This window comes from Prionailurus bengalensis, chromosome A2, assembly GCF_016509475.1.
Source record: "Prionailurus bengalensis isolate Pbe53 chromosome A2, Fcat_Pben_1.1_paternal_pri, whole genome shotgun sequence".
Taxonomy (NCBI): domain Eukaryota; kingdom Metazoa; phylum Chordata; class Mammalia; order Carnivora; family Felidae; genus Prionailurus; species Prionailurus bengalensis.
The window spans coordinates 19,061,266-19,081,452 of record NC_057348.1 but is presented as its reverse complement, the minus strand read 5'-3'; the positions used below and the strand labels follow the sequence as shown (position 1 = coordinate 19,081,452).

Genomic DNA, 20,187 nt, shown 5'->3' with positions numbered 1-20,187 from the left:
ATACTGACTGGTTCTAGGCTTCAAAGACATGTGGCTCTGGGGAGGGGGCTCTGTGAGGCACAGGCAGAGGAGAACCATCTGGAGCAGAAAGACTGCCAAGGAGCTGCTGTCCCTGGAGTGGGAGCCAGGGAACATGGGGGAGAGGAGCATGGGCCTGAGCTGGGCCCCTCACCCTCTTCTGTCTCCCAGGACTGAGTGGTAAAGGGGCTTTGATCCACCAAAGGCCCTTGAGTCACATACTTGGAACTCATCCCTGGGTCAGGCCTTAAGCCTCAAGTTGACACCTGAGAAGTGAGGAGAAAGAACCAAGTCTGGCATCTGAAGTACACTAGGAATCCAGAGTCTCCCCTGCCTACCTTTCTCTGTTGGCTTTACACTGCCACTCCTAGGCCCTGCCGCAAGGGGCACTGTCCTCACTCTATGGCAGGCCTGGGTAGAGTAGTCACCTGGCTGGTAAGGGGAGAGGAAGCTGGCCTAGGGTTGGTGAACTTCACTAAGGTTCCTGGGCCTTTCTGTTTCCCAAGGTTCCCTGGGCAGGCCGCATTCCTCAGGGGGGTGGGGCCCCTGGTTTCCCACACTTTGTCACCGCCCCCCCCCCAGGTCACTGGGGGCTGTGATGTGTGGGGTCGCCATGACAACGAAGTGGGGGCAGGGCACCTAGGGCATGGAACAGGACTATGGAAGTCACCAAGGAGGTGGGGGGCCCCGATACATCCGGCCCCCAAGACCACTCCTTGGCCAGCAGCCAGCAGCTGGGGGGTGGCCTCAGAGGGTCCCAGGGACCATGGATAAACTCGGGATCTGCATACTTCAGGCAGGGGTTGTCATTGTCCACCGAGGCCATCATTGATGGGACCTGTGGCCCTGCCTCCCAGGCCCATGCCCCTGAGCCCATTCACCAGCTACACCGGGACCCTGCTGAGGTTAGCTCCCAGTGTGGCTGTGAGCAGGCCTCCCAAGATACTCTGAGGCTCCCTTCTACTAGTCCGTTTCCAAGCTCCATCGTGGGAACCCAAACGCATCTCATCGTGGAGAACAGGACCCTGGCCCTACCCGTGTGCACACGCAGTGACAGCACCAGTGACATGGCCCAGGATGGATTCTGCCGCTCCCGGCTTCAGGTGCAGGTTGCAGGGCAGGGCAAAGCTCCAGCTAAAGTCCTGGTAGGCTGGGGCAAAGGCCCTTGCAGTCCTGACCAGAGAGCCCCCGTGGGCAGCAGAAAGAGCCAGTGGCTACCCTATTTCCTGTCAGGGGAGGATGGCTCAGTTGTAGCCCAAGATCTTCCTCTGGCTCCAACTCAAGGTCAGGGCCAGGGCAAGTGCCCGTGTCCAGCCCAGGCTCCTCCAACTCCATCTCAGGCAAATACTTCAGCTGTGGATACAGCCCTAATGCCAGCAGTATCTGAACCTTACACCTCCAACCCTGACCACTCGACAGATACCCTTGCCATCACCAATGACCTGTCCCAAGACCTCCTGCTCAGGGAGTGTGGCAATCGATGGTCAGTTGTCTTGGAGTCTTCCAAAGTGGTCACACCCTGCCAGGACAAAGTGGATTTTCATTTTCGGGAGGAGACTCCTGCCCCAGCGCCCACTCCAGAGGAGTCCTCAGACCATGTCCAGGAGCTTGAGGTTGCCAGAATGCAGGTGTTACCCAACCAGCCCGAGAACCCATCAGAGAAGCCCCTGGTCTACACCTCCAGGCCAGGCAGCCCAACACCAGGCTCAGGACTCCCAGGGCCCCCCAAGTCCCAGAGGAGTAGCCATGAGATCTGCAGCTCTCAGCCAGACCAGCAGCCTCTCAATGTTTGCAACAATACCTGCTCCAATGTGCCAGCGTCTGCCTACCAAGTATCCTGCCATGAGCAGTCCCCAGTCCAGTCTCCCAGGGAAGCCATACAGATTCCCCCTTCCAGTGCCCCTACCTGCCAGCTCCCGGATGCTGTGGAAGACCGTGTGCTGGTGTTTGATATAGCCACAGGCAACACCAGGATGGGGCTACTGTGCCATGACCCCATGGGTTCACGGGCAGTGCTCGTGGGCCTCATGCCCAGCCACCCATCCATCTATGTCCCTGAAAATGTGTTGTCCACTCGACCATTACCCGTGCCAATCCTTTCCCCTGACAACAATCGTTCCAGATTCTGGTCCACTTCACCCGTACTGTCCAGCCCTGTGCCCTCTAGCCTCTCGTCGGGAAGCTATCGAGAGGTGGCCCTGGTTCCCAAGGAGGGGAGTATCAACTTGGAGTCATGGGACTCCCCTGGTACTGAGACACCCATCAGACTGTTCACTGGGCCTATTCCACTGAGGATGCCCCTCCAATTTGGTGAGAGGATATTGAGCCATGTTCATGAGCCTGGCTGGTCTAAACCTGATGCTGAAAAAAATGAAGCTAGTCACACCATCTGGATGCTGAATACAGCCAGGATGCAGGACACTTCCATGGTCCAGCCCAAGAAACTGCAGTGGATGAACTCAGAGCTGATCCCAGAGCCTACGCCACAAGCGAAACCCCAGGTGATGTCCAGATCCCTACTCCAGGTGGATACAGGCAACCACAACCAGAAAGCGGTCCTTACTGCTCACCCTGACAACCTTAGGGCAGAAGGTGCTGGGCAGGCCTCCCTCAGTGGTCAGCCGCCACTAGCTGAGCAGTGTCCCCTGGCTGGACAGCCCCCGCCAACTGCTCAGCCTCCCTCTGCCGACCAGTGCCCCCTCACCAGGCAGACCCCCCTTTCTGGTCAGCCACTCCTGGCTGAGCAAGCCCCTTCTACCAAGCAGCTCCCCCTTCCTGGTCAGCCCCCTCTCACTGGAACCCCTCTTGCCAGGCAGCTTTCTCTCACCGGGAAGCATCCCTTTTCTCAAGAACTCCCCATTTCCAAAGAGCCCATCATCTCAGGAGGGACCCCCATCCCCAGGGAACTTGGCCAGGCCTCCACCTTGCATCAGGAAGGAGAGCCCTTGGGCTTGCCGGCCCACGTAGGGCTACTTCAGGTGCCCCTGGCCCCTAAGGAGACCCGTGTCTACGTGAGTAGAGAAAAGGTCGGTGTCGGTGCCACTCAAAGCTCCAGCACACATCAGCTCTCATCCTGGCAACCTGGCAGCTCCCCTGGGACCCAAGAGGAGCAGTTTTCCCTGGTCACATTATCTACACCTGGCACTGGCTGCAAGGTCTTGCCCGTGGCTATGGTGGGCAGTGACCCCCAGGGTCCCCGGTTCAAGCTGATGGCTGAGGACATTACGTTCTCACCAGTGGTTGCACACCTTGGCCTGCTCCGTGGGGCCTGCTACGAACTGGTGCCCGCCACGGATGCTCTGCCAGTGCAGTCCCCGGTGCTCTGCCGCCACTCACTGGGTCCCTACCAGGACATGGTGGCTGTGGTGATTGACACAGGCACGGGCTTCACCAAATGTGGACTGGCTGGAGAGGACCACGTCCTCAGTGTGGTGTCCTCACGTGTCCAACTGCTACAGCACCCAGCCCAGGACGAGCCTCGGTATGTGGTGCCCGAGGACCAAGAGGGCTCCTGTTCGGTGCTGAATCGAGGAGTGGTCTCGGACTGGGATGCATTGGAGGTGCTGTGGCAGCACTTGTTTTATTGCAGGCTGGGCGTGCGGCCGGAGGAGCTGGCTGTCCTCGTGGCTGACTCACCTATTTCACCGCGCACCAACCGAGAAAAGGTGGCTGAAATACTCTTTGAGCGCTTCCACGTGCCAGCCATGCAGACGGCGCATCAGGCCCTCCTGGCACTCTATGCTTACGGGCGCACCACTGGGCTGGTGCTGGGCAGTGGCCATGGCACCTCCTATGTGGCGCCTATCCTCACGGGGGATCTGGCCCCCCTCGACACCTACCGGCTGGACGTGGCTGGTGCTGACCTCACTGAATACCTGGCTCAGCTATTGCTGGCAGGTGGCCACTCGCCACCCAAGGCAGGGTTGGTCAACCAGATTAAAGAGGCCTGCTGCTATGTGGCCACGGACATGACAGCTGAGATGGCCCGCGCCCAGGCTCAGGCCCGAGTGGACTTCATGCTTCCAGACAAGCAGGTCATCACACTGGGCTCTGAGCGTTTCTGTTGCCCTGAGGCCCTCTTCCAGCCTGATCTGCTAGGCCTCAACCAGCCTGGCCTCCCACAACTAGCCCTCCTTAGCATTGGCCGGCTGGATGCCAAGCAGCAGGAGCAGCTGCTGGCCAATGTGGTGCTGGAAGGTGGCACCACCCTGGTGAATGGCTTTCCTGAGCGCCTAAGTCAGGAGCTGGGCCCCCGAGCCACTGTGCTGGGCTCTCCCCACCGTGCTGTTGCTGCTTGGCTTGGAGGCTCCATCATGGCATCCCGGGACTCCTTCCAGAGTCTGTGGCTCAGCCGCCGTGAGTACGAGGAGGAAGGCCCTTGGGCCATCTACAAGTACCATCTGTGAGCATATAAAAGTTCTGGTTCTGGTTACTTTGAGCACTGTGGCATGTTTTAGACACAGAGTGGTGTGGGGAAGGACAGAGGTCCAGGCATGGAGTTAGAGATGGGGACCCTGGCACTCCCAAGGCACACCCTGCCTCTGCACAATGGAACTCCATGGGCCCTGGCAATCCTATCCTTTCCAGAGAACCTCAGAGTCCCTTGGCTGGCATTGGCTCTGGTCTAGTCTGACCTTTACTGCACCCCAAGGGCAATCATAGACAGTGGCTGCTGTGGGTTTTGCCCTGTTGCCCTGGCGACAAGTGCAATTACCCTTGATTGCCAGCTGGTTGTCATGGCAATTTCAAACATAATGTAATAACCCACACAGCCTGGAGTGAGTCATGAAGGGGGGGGACAGCCCCCTCCCCTAGCTCCAGACGAAAAGATGGCTTGCCCTCCTCCCTCCTCCATCTTGGGCCCTCTACGGGGGGCTAAGGACAGCAACATGGACAACAGCCTAACAGTTCCAAAGATGGCTGGGGACCTGGAACATTTGTTGCTTCCTATAAAAGTCTGGGCTTCTTGGGGTAGCTGGCCTGGTGAAAAGTCTGAACTTTGCCTAAAGCTCTATGCCTCTGTGGCCAGTCAGAGTATGAGGGTATGGGAGTGCTGGCCTTTGGTGCCCTGGGGCAGGAAGTCAGGGTCATGCAGGTGTCAGATAAGTCCTGGATCTTGGGTGGGAGATACAACCTGAACTGGGCAATGAGGATCTGACTCGCTTTGTGGGCTCTGTGGATAGGTAGGCTCACACTTTATCCTGCCTCTCTGACTGTCTATCTCTGGTGAGAGCCAGAACTGTCAACCTTGGGCTCCTTTCCCCTCCTCAGCCTCCCAACCTGGGCTTCCCTGCCCCCTGGCCTAGGGTACTGGCTTCTTCAGGATATCTTCATAGAGGCTACTGGACAATGTCAATGCCAACTGCCCCTGCTCTTTTCCCAAACTCTGCCCTGTCCTAAAGGGCTTTCCACCATTCCTCTGGCCAGGGGGTTGGCTAGAAGCCATGGCCCCTGACCTTGTCTAGCTCTAAATAGTAGGGTGGGAATAAAGTTCCACGTGGGCCCAGTCCATGGCCTGGAAGAGTTGAGAGGATGGCATCCAGTTGGTATTGCTACCTCCTGCCCGGAGGGTGGCTAGAGATTGAAGCCAAAACACTGAAGCCCTACCCTGCCTGTGTCTCCCTGGCTGGGGGCTGAGGGACAAGTGTGCTCCCATCCCAACACTGTGTTCTCATCTTTAGGTTGCTCTATCCACAAAGCGCAAAGACCTGGCTACCCGCCCCCCACCCCGCGCCCCCCACCAAATGCCTGACAGTGAGGGGCTGTCCTGGGTGGGGAGACTGGAAATAGCCTGTGATGTAGGGTCATCACAGCCCTTACCAGCCCTCGGGCATGGCCCAGGCTCTTCCCACATCCTGCTCCCATATCCTGATTCAGCCTCCACAGTCCTGAGGCCTGTGTCAGGCAGGGAGGGGACCGGTGGCTCCAGGGACCAGTGGCTTCACAGACTAGCAACAGTGTCCATGTACATGTGCGAGCAAGCACGCCTGGGTGCACACAGAATGCAGATACACGTGCCACTGGGCACCACTGCACACACTGTGCTATTGCCGTCTCCTTCAGCAGAAGAGCTCACGCACACATACACTCACACGTGTACACACACACCCCACCACGTGCACTCACCCACAGGCACATGGAGTGTGCACACGACCAAGAAGAGGTGGAGCACTGCCAGCAGCAGGCAGGGCTCTAGCAAACCACCTCTTCCCCTGCCTCTAAATCCCCCATTCTAGTTTCTCCTTAGCCCAGCTTCTTCATACCCAGAGAGCTATGACCTTCAGGAAAGCCAGAAAATGTATGTCACATGTGTGGGGTCAGCAAGCCATGGCTCAGCTGTACTATACAACTCAGAAAAACATTGTTTCAAGGACAGTGGGCAGACAGCAGGAAGGACCGAATACCAGGCCATTCATTCATTCTGCAGACGTGAACTGAGCATACTGAAATGAAACACAGCCTCTGCCCTGCTGATGCTTAGCCTGCCAGGAGATTCCTACACAGTGGTGGGGTTGGTGCTGTGACTGAGACCACCCAGAGCACAGAGGGCCCAGAGGTGGCATCAGCCTGGCCTGGAAGAGGTGACCCAAAGCCAGGGAAGGATGTAAAGAGCTCCTTGACACCTTTGTCTGGAGGAAGATATTGAGGGGCCTTGTTTGAGTGGTCATTTCCCAGGCTAGCCTTACCAACTCCAGCCCCAACTTCCTCACTTGAGCAGTCACTCCTGTCAGCAGCCATGGGGGGCCATACAGGGAAGACTCACTCAAATCCAAGGGTTTGGAAATGACCTTACCCAGGATGGGGTCAGAAGGCTCACTGGGAGGTTTGGGGTGGGGTGGAACCCAGCTCCAGGCACCAAGAAGCCTGTCTGGCCTTCCGACATGGGCCTCAGGATGGTTCTCAGTGCTTGTGAGGGGGAAGGGGCAAGCATTGGGTCTATGTGCCTCCCTGACAAAGGACAAAGAAATGGCCAAGGACTTCCTTCAAATCTTCTTCCAGGCAGTTCTTAGCCTCTTCCCATTAGAGGACGGGACTGGTGGGACCCCTTGGTGCAATAGTTCTCCTTTATCCCCACATCCCAGCCTAGGCTGCTGGTGGTGATGCTGCTCATGAAGTGTTTGAGGGTGATTAAACTGGAAAGCACAATCCATACCATGTCATAGGTGATTTTTATAGGCTGGGAAATTCAGTGCTGCACAAGGAGGGGGGCCAGCCTTGTGGGCTGGGCTAGCCACCCTGGCTGGGACTTCGGAATGAGAAAGGCTGAATTGGGGTGGGGTGAGGGAATAGGAGGTTCTGCCACCATGGTCTGGAGCCCTCACTGACCACTTGCCCACATACTCAACCATGTGCTTACTATTCTTAGCTAGAGGATGCCAGTCTGTAATGCAGCTTGCCCTAGCAACTGCACACTTTGTTCTTGTAAGTAGGTTCCACCCTTTGGGTCAGGTTTTGGGAGCTAGGCAGAGTGCTGGTCCCCTGGGGACTACTACCTGCCAAGAGATTCCTGTGCAGCTCCAGGACTCTGGCTTTCCCCACACCTCCTACTCCCCACTCCCTGCCATGTGTATAAGAAGGCCCCTCTGGCCCCTGCTGCCCAGTCAGTCCCAGGGCCTAAGGGAGTCTTTGAGAGCCAGGCCGGCGCCAGGCTGGCCGGTGCTCAACAACTCTTTACCGCTGGTCGTCCGCCCCCCTTCGAGTGGGTTTCTGGCCTCAAGCTCCTCAAGGGCCCGGGCGGAGCCGGTTGAGGGAGGCCCCGCCCCCAGCCCGCCCCCGGCCCGGGGTGCGAATCCGGTGCCGGCGAGCGGCGGGAGATGCTGGAGGTTTGCGAGCCCAAGCGGCTGCAGCTGGCGCCGCGTCTGCCCCGCGTGCCCGGAGCGGATTCTGCCCGCCGCCCCCGGAACCCTCGGCGCCCCACTGAACCCGAGATCTCTTCCTCCGTGTGACCGACCGGCGCTGCAGGTGCGGGGCGGGCCGCGAGGGGGGGGCGCCCCCTGAACGCACGTTGTGGGGGTCTTGGGGGATTGGGTCTCTGACTCAAGATTCGGGTCGCTCAGTGCGCGGGGGCTCCGCGAGGGCTTGGGGTCTCAGTGGGGGCAGAGCACGAGGGTTCTGGAGATCCGGGGGTCGGAGAGCGGGGTTGGGCTTAAAGTTCCCCGTCACCTCTCACGGCTCGGGGGTCCCAGGGGAAGCCTCTGAGACTCAAGTCAGGCGAATCTTTCTCCCCCCGACCCCCCTCCGCCCCTCTCGCCCCCCCCCCCCCCCCCGTGTCTTGCTGGGCTCCTAATTGTGAAAACCTTAACCCTCCAAGGTTCGTGATGCCCCTTGGGGGTAGGGGCCGAGGGCTAAGCCGACCCTCCTGACTCCCAGAGCCGCCTTCAACCCCTCCCAACTGCCCCCGGGTCCCCTTCCTCCAGCTAGGCAGTCACTAATTTCCATGACAACGGAGAGTTCTTTATAGGCGACAACCTGAAGGGGGCTGGGCGGGGCTGCCGCGAGGTGGGGGAGGAGGCCCCAAGCCCCTGGGGGCCCGCAGCCCCCTAGCCAAGATTCAGCTTCCAAGCCTTAACGTGGGGGCCAGTCGGGGGTTCAGGGCACCGACCCAGCGCTGCGCGGTGGGGGTAGGGGACGCACATGTTTCTGCTGGGAGGTGCGGGGCTTGGTGCTCACACGTGTGCCTCCCGCATGTGTGTTGCTGTGCCAGCGGGGGCGAGTCAGCAGCGCTGGGAAGGGGGTCAGGGTGGCGCCACGTTGGGGAGCAGGGTCCCTGGCTGGTGTGTGTGGGGGGGCAGTGGACAATGAACAAATGAATTTCTGCCTTACCCAGCTTGTAGTGTCTGTCAGAGACCCTAGGCTCTCCCAGCCCCCCATAGCTGTGCCAAACTGCTTTTGTCCGCACCCGTAGACAGAGCCTGCTCCACCAGGTTCCCTTCTGGGGAGCAGGGCCCTCTATCCTTCACCAAAAGCTTAGTCTGCAGCAGTCCAGCCCCTGTCCTGCTGCCCCCCTCCAAGGCCCAGACTCTGAGCCCCCCAGGACCACCTAGAGAGACCTGATTCTCCCCCTCCCCCCACTCCACACCTCCTCAGTTGAATTTTAGCCACCTGATGGACCCCAGTTTTCTCCACTGGGAAATTGGTGTCTCTCCTCCCCTCAGTGTCAGGCTGGGCTCAGGGTGCGGCAGAGGTCTCTGCTCTTCTGTCATAGCATTTGGTGTGAACCCCCAGGTGCCAAAGGCTGCCTTCCCCATATCTGCTGCTGGCCCTCCTCTCCAGCCCATGTCCTGGCCACCGTTCCTTGCCCTGGAAGAAGGCCACAGACTTCATGATCTCCATCTAGGGAAATTGAGGCAGGGGGTTGGTGCTGTGCAGTTGTTATCCTGTTTCTGGGTTGTTTAGGGTGCTGTTTCTGGCCCCCCTGACGGGATCCACTGTTGGAAAGTGGGATGGCTGCAGCAGGGAATTAGGCTGAACTGCAAGAGGGGCCCTGGGGACCCAAGGCTGGGGAGGATGGCAGGTAAAGGGGGCGTGGCTAGTCTAGGCTGGGCTGGGCCAGTTGAGAGAAGGGGCTACAAAGGGAAGCAGCCAGGTCTCTAAGCTTCTTTCCAGCCCCCTTCTCCAGGCATGCACCCTCCACCTGATGGACCTGCCTTACCTAAGCTGCCTAATGATTGGGAGAGGGGCTATGGAATTGTTCGGAGGGGACTGCAACAGCTGGCCTCTTCCCCCAGGCGTGGTTGTGCTTCCCACACCAAGTTCAGTGCATTTCTGAGGGATACAGGAGGGTTCAGTATCAAAGGTCCAGGCACCATGGGCAGCTCATGGCCCAGGTGCTCAGAGCATATGGCTGTGGAGACCTTAAGGCTCTGCTGGGTGCCCATAGACCCCTTCAGAACCCCTACCCACCTTTCTTGCCTGTGTCATTGTGCCTGTGTCCTTTTTATTGTCACCCTTCCATCACTTTTTGCCATTGTCCCTCACTGTTCCTGCCCCCCTCTCTCTTTTCTAAAGTCTCTTAATTCCCCCTCCTCCCCTTCCTTGATGGGGCCAGGTGCCAGAACCCATGGGGAAGGAGTTGGGCCAAAATCTCAAGGAATTCTTAGAAAAGGGGTTGGCCAACACCTCTCCCCTTCCCCTTCCCTTTGTTTCAAAACTTCCATCACCATAGCAATCCTTTACTCTGGGTCCTTCCCCTGCATTTCCCTCCTCCACCCACAGGGCAGCAGGGCCGCCAGTGGATTTTCCTTCAGGGGTTCAAAGACTGGGACCCCAGGTGCCTGGGAGGGTCCAGTTGGTTCTTAGCCCTGTCATGCCAAGTTCAAGGCTGAACTTTCTGGAGGCACCACTGGACTATATGCCCACTGCTGAGGCTGGAGAGGCCCCCTGTCCTTACTCCATCATTAGACAGGAGAGTCAGCAGCAGGAACTATGGACCGTGGTTTAGCTGGAGCCTGAGGCCCAGCCACAGCGGCCCCCTGCCCATGTCCCTGAAGCAGCTGGACAGTGGGCTAGAAGATTGGCTGTGCCTTCTGACACCAGACCCTAAGGATGAAGTCTCCATTTCCCCTGGTCCTTCTAGTGAGACCTCAGCTGTGAGAGCCAGGCAAGGCTTGGGCCTAGGCATGTCCTTTGCAGCAGGAAATGCAGCCCCAGTCCCTGAGAGAGGAGAGTAGGGGAGGGGAGGGGGTACCTGAAGGCTGGTGTTCACAGCTGCCACTAAATCGGGAGGTGTTGCCCACAGTTGTTGGGAGGTAACAGGAGGCCTCTTGGGCCCCTCCTGGCCTCCCAAGATTTACTGCAAGCTCTGGAACTCTACATGGGAGAGGTCCAGGGCAGCGGGAAACTTGTTTATTGCTGTGAAAGGTGGGGCCTGAACCAGGCTGACCCCAGTGGAGGAGGGAACAAGACTCCAATGCAGGACCACAGGACCTCTGGAGCCAGACTTGCTTAAGGCTGCAGCAGGGCCCCTATGGGACCCTTTATTACCAGGGTACCAACAGGCAGAGTCTCCCTCAGGTTTGCCTGAGGCTCGATTGCCCAAGCCCAGGGGTCAGACCTGAGGAGCAGGCAGTAACTGGGAGTGCTTGGCCATCAGGCATCCTTAGAGTCAGCTGGAGGGCACTGGCAGTGCCAGGCTCCGCGCTTCCCCTGAGCTCCCTTTGGACAGCCCCCTGTACACACCGTTTCTCTGCAGGAAATGAAAAGAGCCATGTCTCTAGGGAAACGGCCGTTATGGGGCTTCTGTGTCCTCCCATGTCCCAGTGTGGACCTGGGCTCTGCCCCTGTGTCAGTGGGAGAATAGTTCTCCACTGTTGGGTATTGGGTCTGGGCTGACTGGGCCGTGGGGGGTGAGAAATGCAAACCCCTTTCTGCCTGGCTTGTCACCATTCTTGAAGCTGTCCCTTGACTGTTCCCCTAGCTTTAGGACCAGGGCCTCCCTTGTTGCAAGCAGGTGCCAGGGGCTTGGTGCGCACACCAGCAACCTCCCAGGCAGCAGCAGTGGGCAGCAGATGGTGGAGAGGGTGGGGGTAGAGGGGACCCCTTTTCTCCTTTCTTTGCCCTGGGGCTAGAAAAGGGGTAGAGGCAAATGGGTACAGTTTGGTGAGGGAAGCAGTAACCGACTGAGATCAGGGCACCCACGGTAGGGAGAGAGGCCCATCTGTACCTGCCCCATTCATGAGGTTTTAGGATCTAGATCCAGGCTGATATGACTGTGAGCAGAGGCCTGGATTTCTGTGGTGGAGGAGACCACAAGACTAACCCTGGATCCTTGCGAGCACAAGAGAATATGTATGGCTGAAAGCTGGGCCAATATCAGGGATGGGCATATACAGAATCTCCCACACCATGCAGCAGAGCAAGGAGCTGATAGGGTGGGGGAAGTGGAGGTTGTGGAAAGTATCTCAGAGAAGGGCCATTTTGAGCCTGGAACATCAGAATCATTTTAGACAATTGGTTGCACAAACAACCTTATAATGTCAGAAATCACAACAAACCAAGAAAGAGATTAAGCACCGGTCTTGACACCTAGCTCATGTGGAGGCTGCTTCACAGGGAGGCCAAGGTGGGCAGTACCCTTGTCAGTGTCTACACTTCCTGCCATTGAATGGACACAGTTGAGCTGGTTAGTCACCTGTTGTTGGATTTTAGGTAGTTGCTGATTTTTTTTTTACGTTATAAATAACTCTGCCGTGACAAATAGGATACTGATGGGAAGCTTTGGGGGAAGGGCATTCCTGCCACAGGGAACGGTGTAAGCAAAGCAACAGAGCTGGGACACAGGTCCCTCCCACCTCTCCTGGGGGGCCCACAGGCTGAGGTACCACCCTCCTGCCCAGTACATGGCTCTTGGATTCCAGCCCGGAAAGGGAATCACAGTGCGTTAGAGCCATTGAGGGACTGATGCAGGCCCCCTCCCCCAGATAGTTAGGGCACAGAGATGAGTGGCCGGCAGTGGTGGGTGGCTGTGCCTCTGCTCTCAGCTGTGAGTGTGGGATTCCAGCCACATGCTCCTCTCCGGCAGACGCAGGAGCAGGGCTGTGACCATGGTGGCAAAGACACACAGTCGGGGACAATCTTCAAAGCTTCTCTTGTTTGCCTCTGCAGTGCCTCACAAGATGGCTTAAGCCCTGGCTTAAATCACGCCAGTGAAATGCATTTGTGTTTCCTGAGCCCAAAGAACCCATATGAGGGAAGGATGAAATTTGTTTCCTAATGCTGAGGACGAATTTGAGGGAAAACTTACGGGACTATGACCCCTGGGGAGGGAGTGGCCTCTGCCTGGGAGGAATCAAGCAAAAGCCAGGGCTAGCCATGGGACTTGTGTGGGTCCTGGCCTTTGACCCTGGCTGGCAGAGTCCCTGTGACCCAAGAGGCTTCCTCTGGGGATGGCTTCTTTCCTTCTCTACTACTGTGTAGTTGCAGTGAGTCCAGATAGGGGAGCATCTAGGTGCACAGCAGGTGCTAATCGGCATGGAGGGACGGTATGCACAGCCAGCAGCAGCAGGGTCGTTTGCAGCCTCCATGCAGAGCTTTTGCCATGGCCTCAGTATCACATTAACCATGTGTTATGGAGGTCCAGACAGTCACTAACTCCCCTCCTGAAGTTTACCTGTAGCAAGAGCTGCGAGTGCATTTTCCTTTGGGTGCTGGAGCCAGTCCACCCAGCACCGCAGGTGAGGATTGGGTTGGCAAGGTTGCAGACCCATGGGTGCCATGTCCCAGGTGCCAGAGTGCCTGGAACCCACTGTAGTCAGCTGCATGTGGTCACCTTTGTGACACCCACCCCTGGCCAGGATCTTATTCCCTGGACCTGACTGCCCAGGCCTCCTGTGGGCCCTGGCAGTGAGGCCCTGGCAGGCTTGTCTAGCTTTTCTGGACCGTTTACCCCTGCATGCCTCCTGGCAAATCCTTCTCCTCTAAGGCTCAGCCCTGCTTCTGCTTCTTCCTCAAAGCCTTTCCTCACTTCCACCCAAATGGGGTCTCTCTGAGGAAACTCTCCAAGGACTGTGCCTGAATGCAACATTTATTAAATCAATAAAGGTAATCATAGTAAAAATTCTAACAGAAAATAATACAAGATATAAATCTGCCCCTTTAATACACAATTCTTTGCCCCAAAGAGCACTCTGATTTTCTTAGCTGTCTTTCCAGAATGGAGTTTGGAGTATACACTGGAACATAAACTTTAAAAAATTTACCCAGGGGAGCCTGGGTGGCTCAGTTGGTTAAGCGTCCAACTTTGGCTGTGGCCACGATCTCATGGTCTATGAGTTTGAGTCCTGTGTCGGGTTCTGAGCTGAGAGCTCAGAGCCTGGAGCCTGCTTCAGATTCTGTCTCTCTCTCTCTCTCTCTCCCCCCCCCCCCTCTCTCTCTGCCCCTCCCCCACTCATGCTCATGCTCTCTCTCTCTCAAAAAACAAATAAACATTTAAAAAATTGTTTTTAAATAAAAAATTTACCCAAATAGCAGCACCCTTGACCCAGCATTCTGTCCCTTGCTTTTCTACTTAACATATCTCAGAAACCGTCCAACAGTAGTGCATTTCCATACTTTATTCTTTGTAATAGCTACCCAGTATTCTTTTTAAAAAAATTTTTTTTAACATTTATTTATTTTCGAGAGACAGAGAGAGACAGAGCATGAGCAGGGGAGGGGCAGAGAGAGAGGGAGACACATATTCCGAAGTAGGCTCCAGGCTCCAAGCTGTCAGCACAGAGCCCGATGTGGGGCTCGAATTTGCAAACCACAAGATCATGACCTGAGCCGAAGTTGGACGCTTAACCAACTGAGCCACCCAGGCGCCCCTACCAAGTGTTCTTCAATATGGATGGCTATAATTTCTTTTTTGATTAAAAAACTTTTTGTGTGTTTATTTTATTTTTGAGAGAAAGAGAGAGAGACAGAGACAGAGACAGAGACAGAGAGAGAACGAGTGGGGGAGGGGCAGAGACAGCGGGAGATACAGAATCTGAAGCAGGCTCCAGACTCTAAGCTGTCAGCACAGAGCCTGATGTGGGGCTGGAACTTGCAAACCACAAGATCATGACCTGAGCCGAAGTCTGTGTTTAACCGAAAGAGCCACCCAGGCACCCCCACAGATAGCTATAATTTTTATCAACATTTTAAAATTGTGAAATATATCAAAAATCTAGAAATGTGCCCCAAACTTGTATGTACATTTTTACAAATTATTATAAAGCAAACACCTGTGAAAACCACCACTCAGGTTCAGAAATCAGCTCTCCAGAATCTCCCCGTGTCCTGACTCAATCGCAACTACTCTCTTTCTTGTGGAAGGACTCATGGTACTTATTTCCTAGCTCTTTTTGAAAACAGTTTTACCAGAATGTTTGTATCCTTAGTACAAGTTAGTTCTGCATGTTTTGAACTCTGAATCAATAGGATTATGCTGTATGTATTCTTTTGTGTCTATTTCACTCAACACTGTATTGGTGAGATTCACCATGTGGTTGGCTATAGCTATAGCTCCTTCATTTCCATTGCTGTGTAATATGAGTGTCCTGCGGCAAAAATGTATGCATTTCTGCTCAAGTCTTTGCTAACACTTGGTATCTTCAGACTTTCAGAGATGGCTATCTGCTGGGTGGGTGGTAATATTCCCCATCATCTGTGCAATAGCTAAAATTTAAAGAAATTGGTAAAAAAATTTTTTTAATGTACATAATAGAAAGTGATTCCCTGATATGTCAGTTTAATATGTTTTTCGTAAGTAGGGGCTGTTGTAGTTCAGGCAGCCAAGCTGAGTGGCAGGAGCTGTGGCCAGAAAAGCAGGGGTAGGAGGCTGACCACCCTCTAGCCCTTCCTAGTGCAGTCTCTGCCCCTTGCCTTGTCCTGAGCCATGCTGGGGTCTCCCAGAGCCAGCCTCCATACTGTGGGGAGAAGCCTCCATGTTGTGGTACAGCTGAGCCAGACTCCATCCTGTCTGCAGCTCAGAGACTGGCAATGCCGTTTGGGTGTGTGACTCTGGGCGATAAGAAGAACTATAACCAGCCGTCGGAGGTGACTGACAGATATGATTTGGGACAGGTCATCAAGACGTGAGTGTGGGGTCTTGTGGTCAAGGGTGGGTGGGCAAGGGCCTGGGAAAGGAGAGCAGAGGGCAGCCCACATTGAGGCCAGGGCTGAGTGGGGTGCTTGCTGGCTACAGTGAGGAGTTCTGTGAGATCTTCCGGGCCAAGGACAAGACGACGGGCAAGCTGCACACCTGCAAGAAGTTCCAGAAGCGGGACGGCCGCAAGGTGCGGAAGGCGGCCAAGAACGAAATAGGCATCCTTAAGATGTGAGTGTGAGGCCTCGGGGTGGGGTGGCATAGGAGGTAGCAGGGAATGGTTTCAAGGGCAGGTGACCTCAAGCAGTACCAGGCTCTGGCCAGTTAGTTTGCTGTGGCCCACGGTGGCAACCAGAGCCTCTCTTAGGGGTTTACCCAGCCCTAACTGTTGGCCCCTCTCTCCGCTGCCAGGGTGAAGCATCCCAACATCCTGCAACTGGTGGATGTGTTTGTGACCCGCAAGGAGTACTTCATCTTCCTGGAGCTGTGAGTGTGGGTCTGGGGTCCCCGGATTCCTCAGTCCCCAGGGCCTTTACCTGCTCTGCCCTCTGCAACCAGGGAAAGCCCCCTTTCTGGCCCCTTGGGGTGTTGGGTCCCCGTGCCTTGCCCAGCTAGCTGCCTGGTGTAGGCAGCCTGCCCAAATACTCCTGCCCCACCCCCGATCCTGCCCACGCGGGCTCAGGGGCTGGTGTCCCTCAGGGCCACGGGGAGGGAGGTGTTTGACTGGATCCTGGACCAGGGCTACTACTCGGAGCGAGATACAAGCAATGTGGTGCGGCAGGTCCTGGAGGCCGTGGCCTACCTGCACTCACTCAAGATCGTGCACAGGAACCTCAAGGTGAGGCCAGGAGCCAGGTCTGTTGGCACCCGGCCTGGGGCTGAGGTGGGCAGCACCTTGGGGTCTTGGTCTAGCCTCTGAGGTCCTCATGGAGTCTTTCTCTGCCCACCCACATGTCATTCCTGCCCGGAGCAGCTGGAGAACCTGGTTTACTATAATCGGTTGAAGAACTCAAAGATTGTCATCAGCGACTTCCACCTGGCTAAGCTAGAGAATGGCCTCATCAAGGAGCCCTGTGGGACTCCCGAGTACCTGGGCAAGCAGGGGGTGGGGCAGGGACAGGGTGGGGGACAACCTTCAAGGAGTGGCTCTGGGTAGGGGGAAGGAAGTCTCCAACCCAGGAAGTGGGTATGAGCGGTCCCAGGCTTGGCCAGGCCTGATATTGACCACCAGATGGACACTGTGTTTGCAGCCCCAGAGGTGGTAGGCCGGCAGCGGTATGGACGCCCCGTGGACTGCTGGGCCATTGGAGTCATCATGTACATCCTGTGAGTGAATGGGTTTGTAGCCAGGCCAGGTGGGGTTCTGTGTCCATGGCCTTCTTTAGTGACCCTGCCCTTTGGCCCCCGTGTAGGCTTTCAGGGAACCCACCTTTCTATGAGGAGGTGGAGGAAGATGACTATGAGAACCACGACAAGAACCTCTTCCGCAAGATCCTAGCTGGCGACTACGAGTTTGACTCTCCATACTGGGATGACATTTCCCAGGCAGGTGAGGAGGTGCCCAGTGTGTGGGTAGCGGGAGGGTTGGTATGGGGGACCTGCTCTCAGCCTTCTCTGCTGGACTCTACTCCTACCTCCCAGCCTGTTCATCACCTCTAGACAGTGATATGAGGTGCCAATGCCTCACCTCTCCTTGGCTTTGTCCCCAGCCAAAGACCTGGTCACAAGGCTGATGGAGGTGGAGCAAGACCAGCGCATCACTGCAGAAGAGGCCATCTCCCATGAGTGGTGAGCAGGGCCCATGGAGGACAGAAGGAGAGGCCAGATTTCCCTTGGCCTCTGTCCTCCTCACATCTAGTAGCCCCCATCCTTGAGGCTTTGAGTAGGGGTTGGGGGTGCCCAGAGCTCAGGCCCAGCCCAGAGGCCTGCCTGGTAACTTCTGGATCTTAAGAGAAAAGGACTGGGCAGTCTCCCTGAAGGCCTATACACCCTCAGATCCAGATGCATCTGTACCCTTTCTAGGATTTCTGGCAATGCTGCTTCTGATAAGAACATCAAGGATGGTGTCTGCGCCCAGATTGAAAAGAACTTTGCCAGGGCTAAGTGGAAGGTAAGGCTTGGATGACTCCCTTTCTTGGATTGATCCCAAGTGCTCCTCCTGGCACACACAGTTTCTTGCCTATATCATATCCCTGCAGCCACACAGAGGCGTTTCTTCAGCTATCAGGTGTGATTGTAGCCACTGTCACTACCTTAAGTGGGTGTGTTGAACAGCTGGGTCCCTGGCCCTCGGGTGGTCAGAGGCAGCCAGGGACGCCATAGAATGGTCTGTGTTTGGCCTTTGCGAAGGAACGGATCCAGCTTCTGTGAGCCCCACTCTGAGCCTCTCTCCACTGCCCTCCTTTCAGAAGGCTGTCCGAGTGACCACCCTCATGAAACGGCTCCGGGCACCAGAGCAGTCCAGCACAGCTACAGCCCAGTCTGCCCCAGCCACAGACACTGCCACCGCTGGGGCTGCAGGTGGGGCCACAGCTGCAAGTGGAGCTGCCCCAGCCCTTGGGGGCAGTGCCACCTCAGCCACAGTGGGTGATGCTGCTTTTGCTGCAAAGAGTGATAATACAGCCCCCGCAGACCGTAGTGCCACCCCAGCCACAGATGGCAGTGTCACCCCAGCCACTGATGGCAGTGTCACCCCAGCCACCGATGGGAGCATCACCCCAGCCACCGATGGGAGCATCACCCCAGCTACCGACAGGAGTGTTACTCCAGCCACCGACGGGAGAGCCACACCAGCCACAGAAGAGAGCATCATGCCCACCACTCAAAGCAGTGTCACACCGGCCACCAAGGCAGCTGCCACCCCTGAGCCGGCTTTGGCCCAGCCGGACAGCACAGCCCCCGGGGGCACAACAGGCCAGGCTCCACCCTCTAGTAAAGGGGAAGAGGCTGCTGGCTATGCCCAGGAGTCTCGGAGGGAGGAGACCAGCTGAGTGGGCAGTCTGGTGTGGGGCAGGGGATGGGCAGGAGGGTGGGAGAGTGGATGAGGGGCTTCTCACTGTACATAGAGTCATTGGCCTGATGCCCTTGCTCCCCCTGCCCCTGCCTCCCAGTGTGGGGCATGTCTGGGGGCCACGGGAGAGCAGTCTCATCTCCTGTGTGTATGTGCGTGAGTGGTGGGCAGGCCAGAGGCAGGACCGGCCCCAGCCCCTGCATGGATTCCTTGTGGCTTTTCTGTCTTTCGCTAGCTTCACCAGTTTCTGTTCCTTGCGGGATGCTGCTCTAGGGATACTCAGGAGGTCCCTGCTCCCTTCCCCTTCCCTTTTTGCCTCACAATTTCCCCAGGCAGGCCCTGCAGGTCCCATCCTTTCCCAGGCCCTAGTCTTGGGTGGCCTTGCCCTGAGAGCTGGTCCTCCAGCGAGGCCCTGTCAGCGGTCTTAGGCTCCTGCACATGAAGGTATGTGCCTGTGGTATGTGGGCTGCTCTAAGAATGGACACAGGCTTGTATAGAGAATTCAAAAATCTAGGGCAGTATGCTTTAAGACAAGACTGGTCGCATGGTTGGGGGCACTGCTTGGTAGCTTTAGGGGTCCTCAGAAGTGAAAGAGAATGAGTGGGGGGGGGGAGGGGGGTAGAAGCTTCCATCTTTGTCCCTGGAAAGTTCTCACCAACACCCTTATGCTATTTCCTGCCCTCCTGGGTTCTGCAGTGGGTTGCCCTGTGCCCTGAGCTTCATGAGCCTGTAAGGGGAAGGAGGAGCAGTTGGGATGTGGCAGTGAAAACTGGAAGGCAGAGTGCAGGCCCAGCACGTCATGCACCAGCCTAGCTTGGTCCTTACCCTGAGCCAAACAGGGAGGGCTGGTATCCCCTGGCTCTTTTCTGATGGAGTCCCTTAGGTTCAGTCTACAGTCCTCTCCATTGAAGGGGGCCTGCTGCATGGCAGTGTCCCATAGTCTGATTTAGGGGGTTGCCCTTCATAGGGGCAGATTTCTGCCCTCCTAATCCAACAACAAAATAGAGAGGAACCCCCTCTACGTCTGTGACCCACTTCCCCTTCTATCATGGCTGAAACAGAGGCCCAGGTGCCTCTGAGCCATGCTGAGTTGCTTTTTCTGGGATGAGGAAGTGGAATAAGGCTTCCCCGTTTCCTGATCGAGGCTCCTGGCAGGTGCCCTTTGTCAGACCCCACCACAGCTTGGGCAGGCAGCCACACTGGTCCCGGCCTTTGCTCGGCACTCCAGTGTCAGTCCTGCCCTTCTCCCTGCATGCCTGTGGGTCTGCTCTGGTGTATGAAGGTTGGTAGGCTAACTGTGTGCCTGCTGAACCTGGCAAATAAATGTCACCCTGCCAAAGCCTCTGGCCATCCTCTCGCCGTTGCTTCCTCTGTCTTACTGGGGAGGGGCCCCTGGAAGGCAATGGGGAGGGAAGAGGCTGGGAGCAGGTTCACAGGTATTGGTCTGTGCTCAGTGCCATGAGGATTGCTTGGGCTGAGAGTGCAGATCATCCTTTACCACTGTGTGTTCCTTGATCGTGGCGGGTCCTCCAGACTCTAGAAATCCTTATGGATGGGGAGTCCTTTCCTGGGCTTGTGCCAAAGAATAACC

At 56.5% G+C, this 20,187-nt stretch overlaps 2 protein-coding genes across 3 annotated transcripts; both read left to right on the top strand.

Annotated features, from left to right (window-relative positions):
- The first annotated feature begins 538 nt into the window (after positions 1-538).
- Positions 539-4,450, top strand: LOC122488728. The gene has a single exon (XM_043590428.1). The coding sequence runs from the start codon at positions 678-680 to the stop codon at positions 4,422-4,424; it is 3,747 nt and encodes a 1,248-aa protein (XP_043446363.1). The 5' UTR covers positions 539-677; the 3' UTR covers positions 4,425-4,450.
- A 3,335-nt stretch (positions 4,451-7,785) lies between these two features.
- On the top strand, positions 7,786-19,953 carry CAMKV (CaM kinase like vesicle associated). 2 transcript variants are annotated; one of them, XM_043590426.1, is made up of 11 exons: positions 7,789-7,980; positions 15,467-15,575; positions 15,686-15,817; positions 15,998-16,072; positions 16,286-16,424; positions 16,560-16,680; positions 16,837-16,912; positions 16,999-17,135; positions 17,296-17,374; positions 17,609-17,696; positions 17,995-19,953. In XM_043590426.1, the coding sequence occupies exons 2-11, from the start codon at positions 15,481-15,483 to the stop codon at positions 18,574-18,576; spliced, it is 1,524 nt and encodes a 507-aa protein (XP_043446361.1). In that variant the 5' UTR covers positions 7,789-7,980; positions 15,467-15,480; the 3' UTR covers positions 18,577-19,953. The 2 variants fall into 2 exon arrangements, with proteins under 2 accessions (XP_043446362.1, XP_043446361.1); XM_043590427.1 differs by lacking the exon at positions 15,686-15,817 and having other exon boundaries at positions 7,786-7,980.
- The last annotated feature ends 234 nt before the right edge of the window (positions 19,954-20,187 follow it).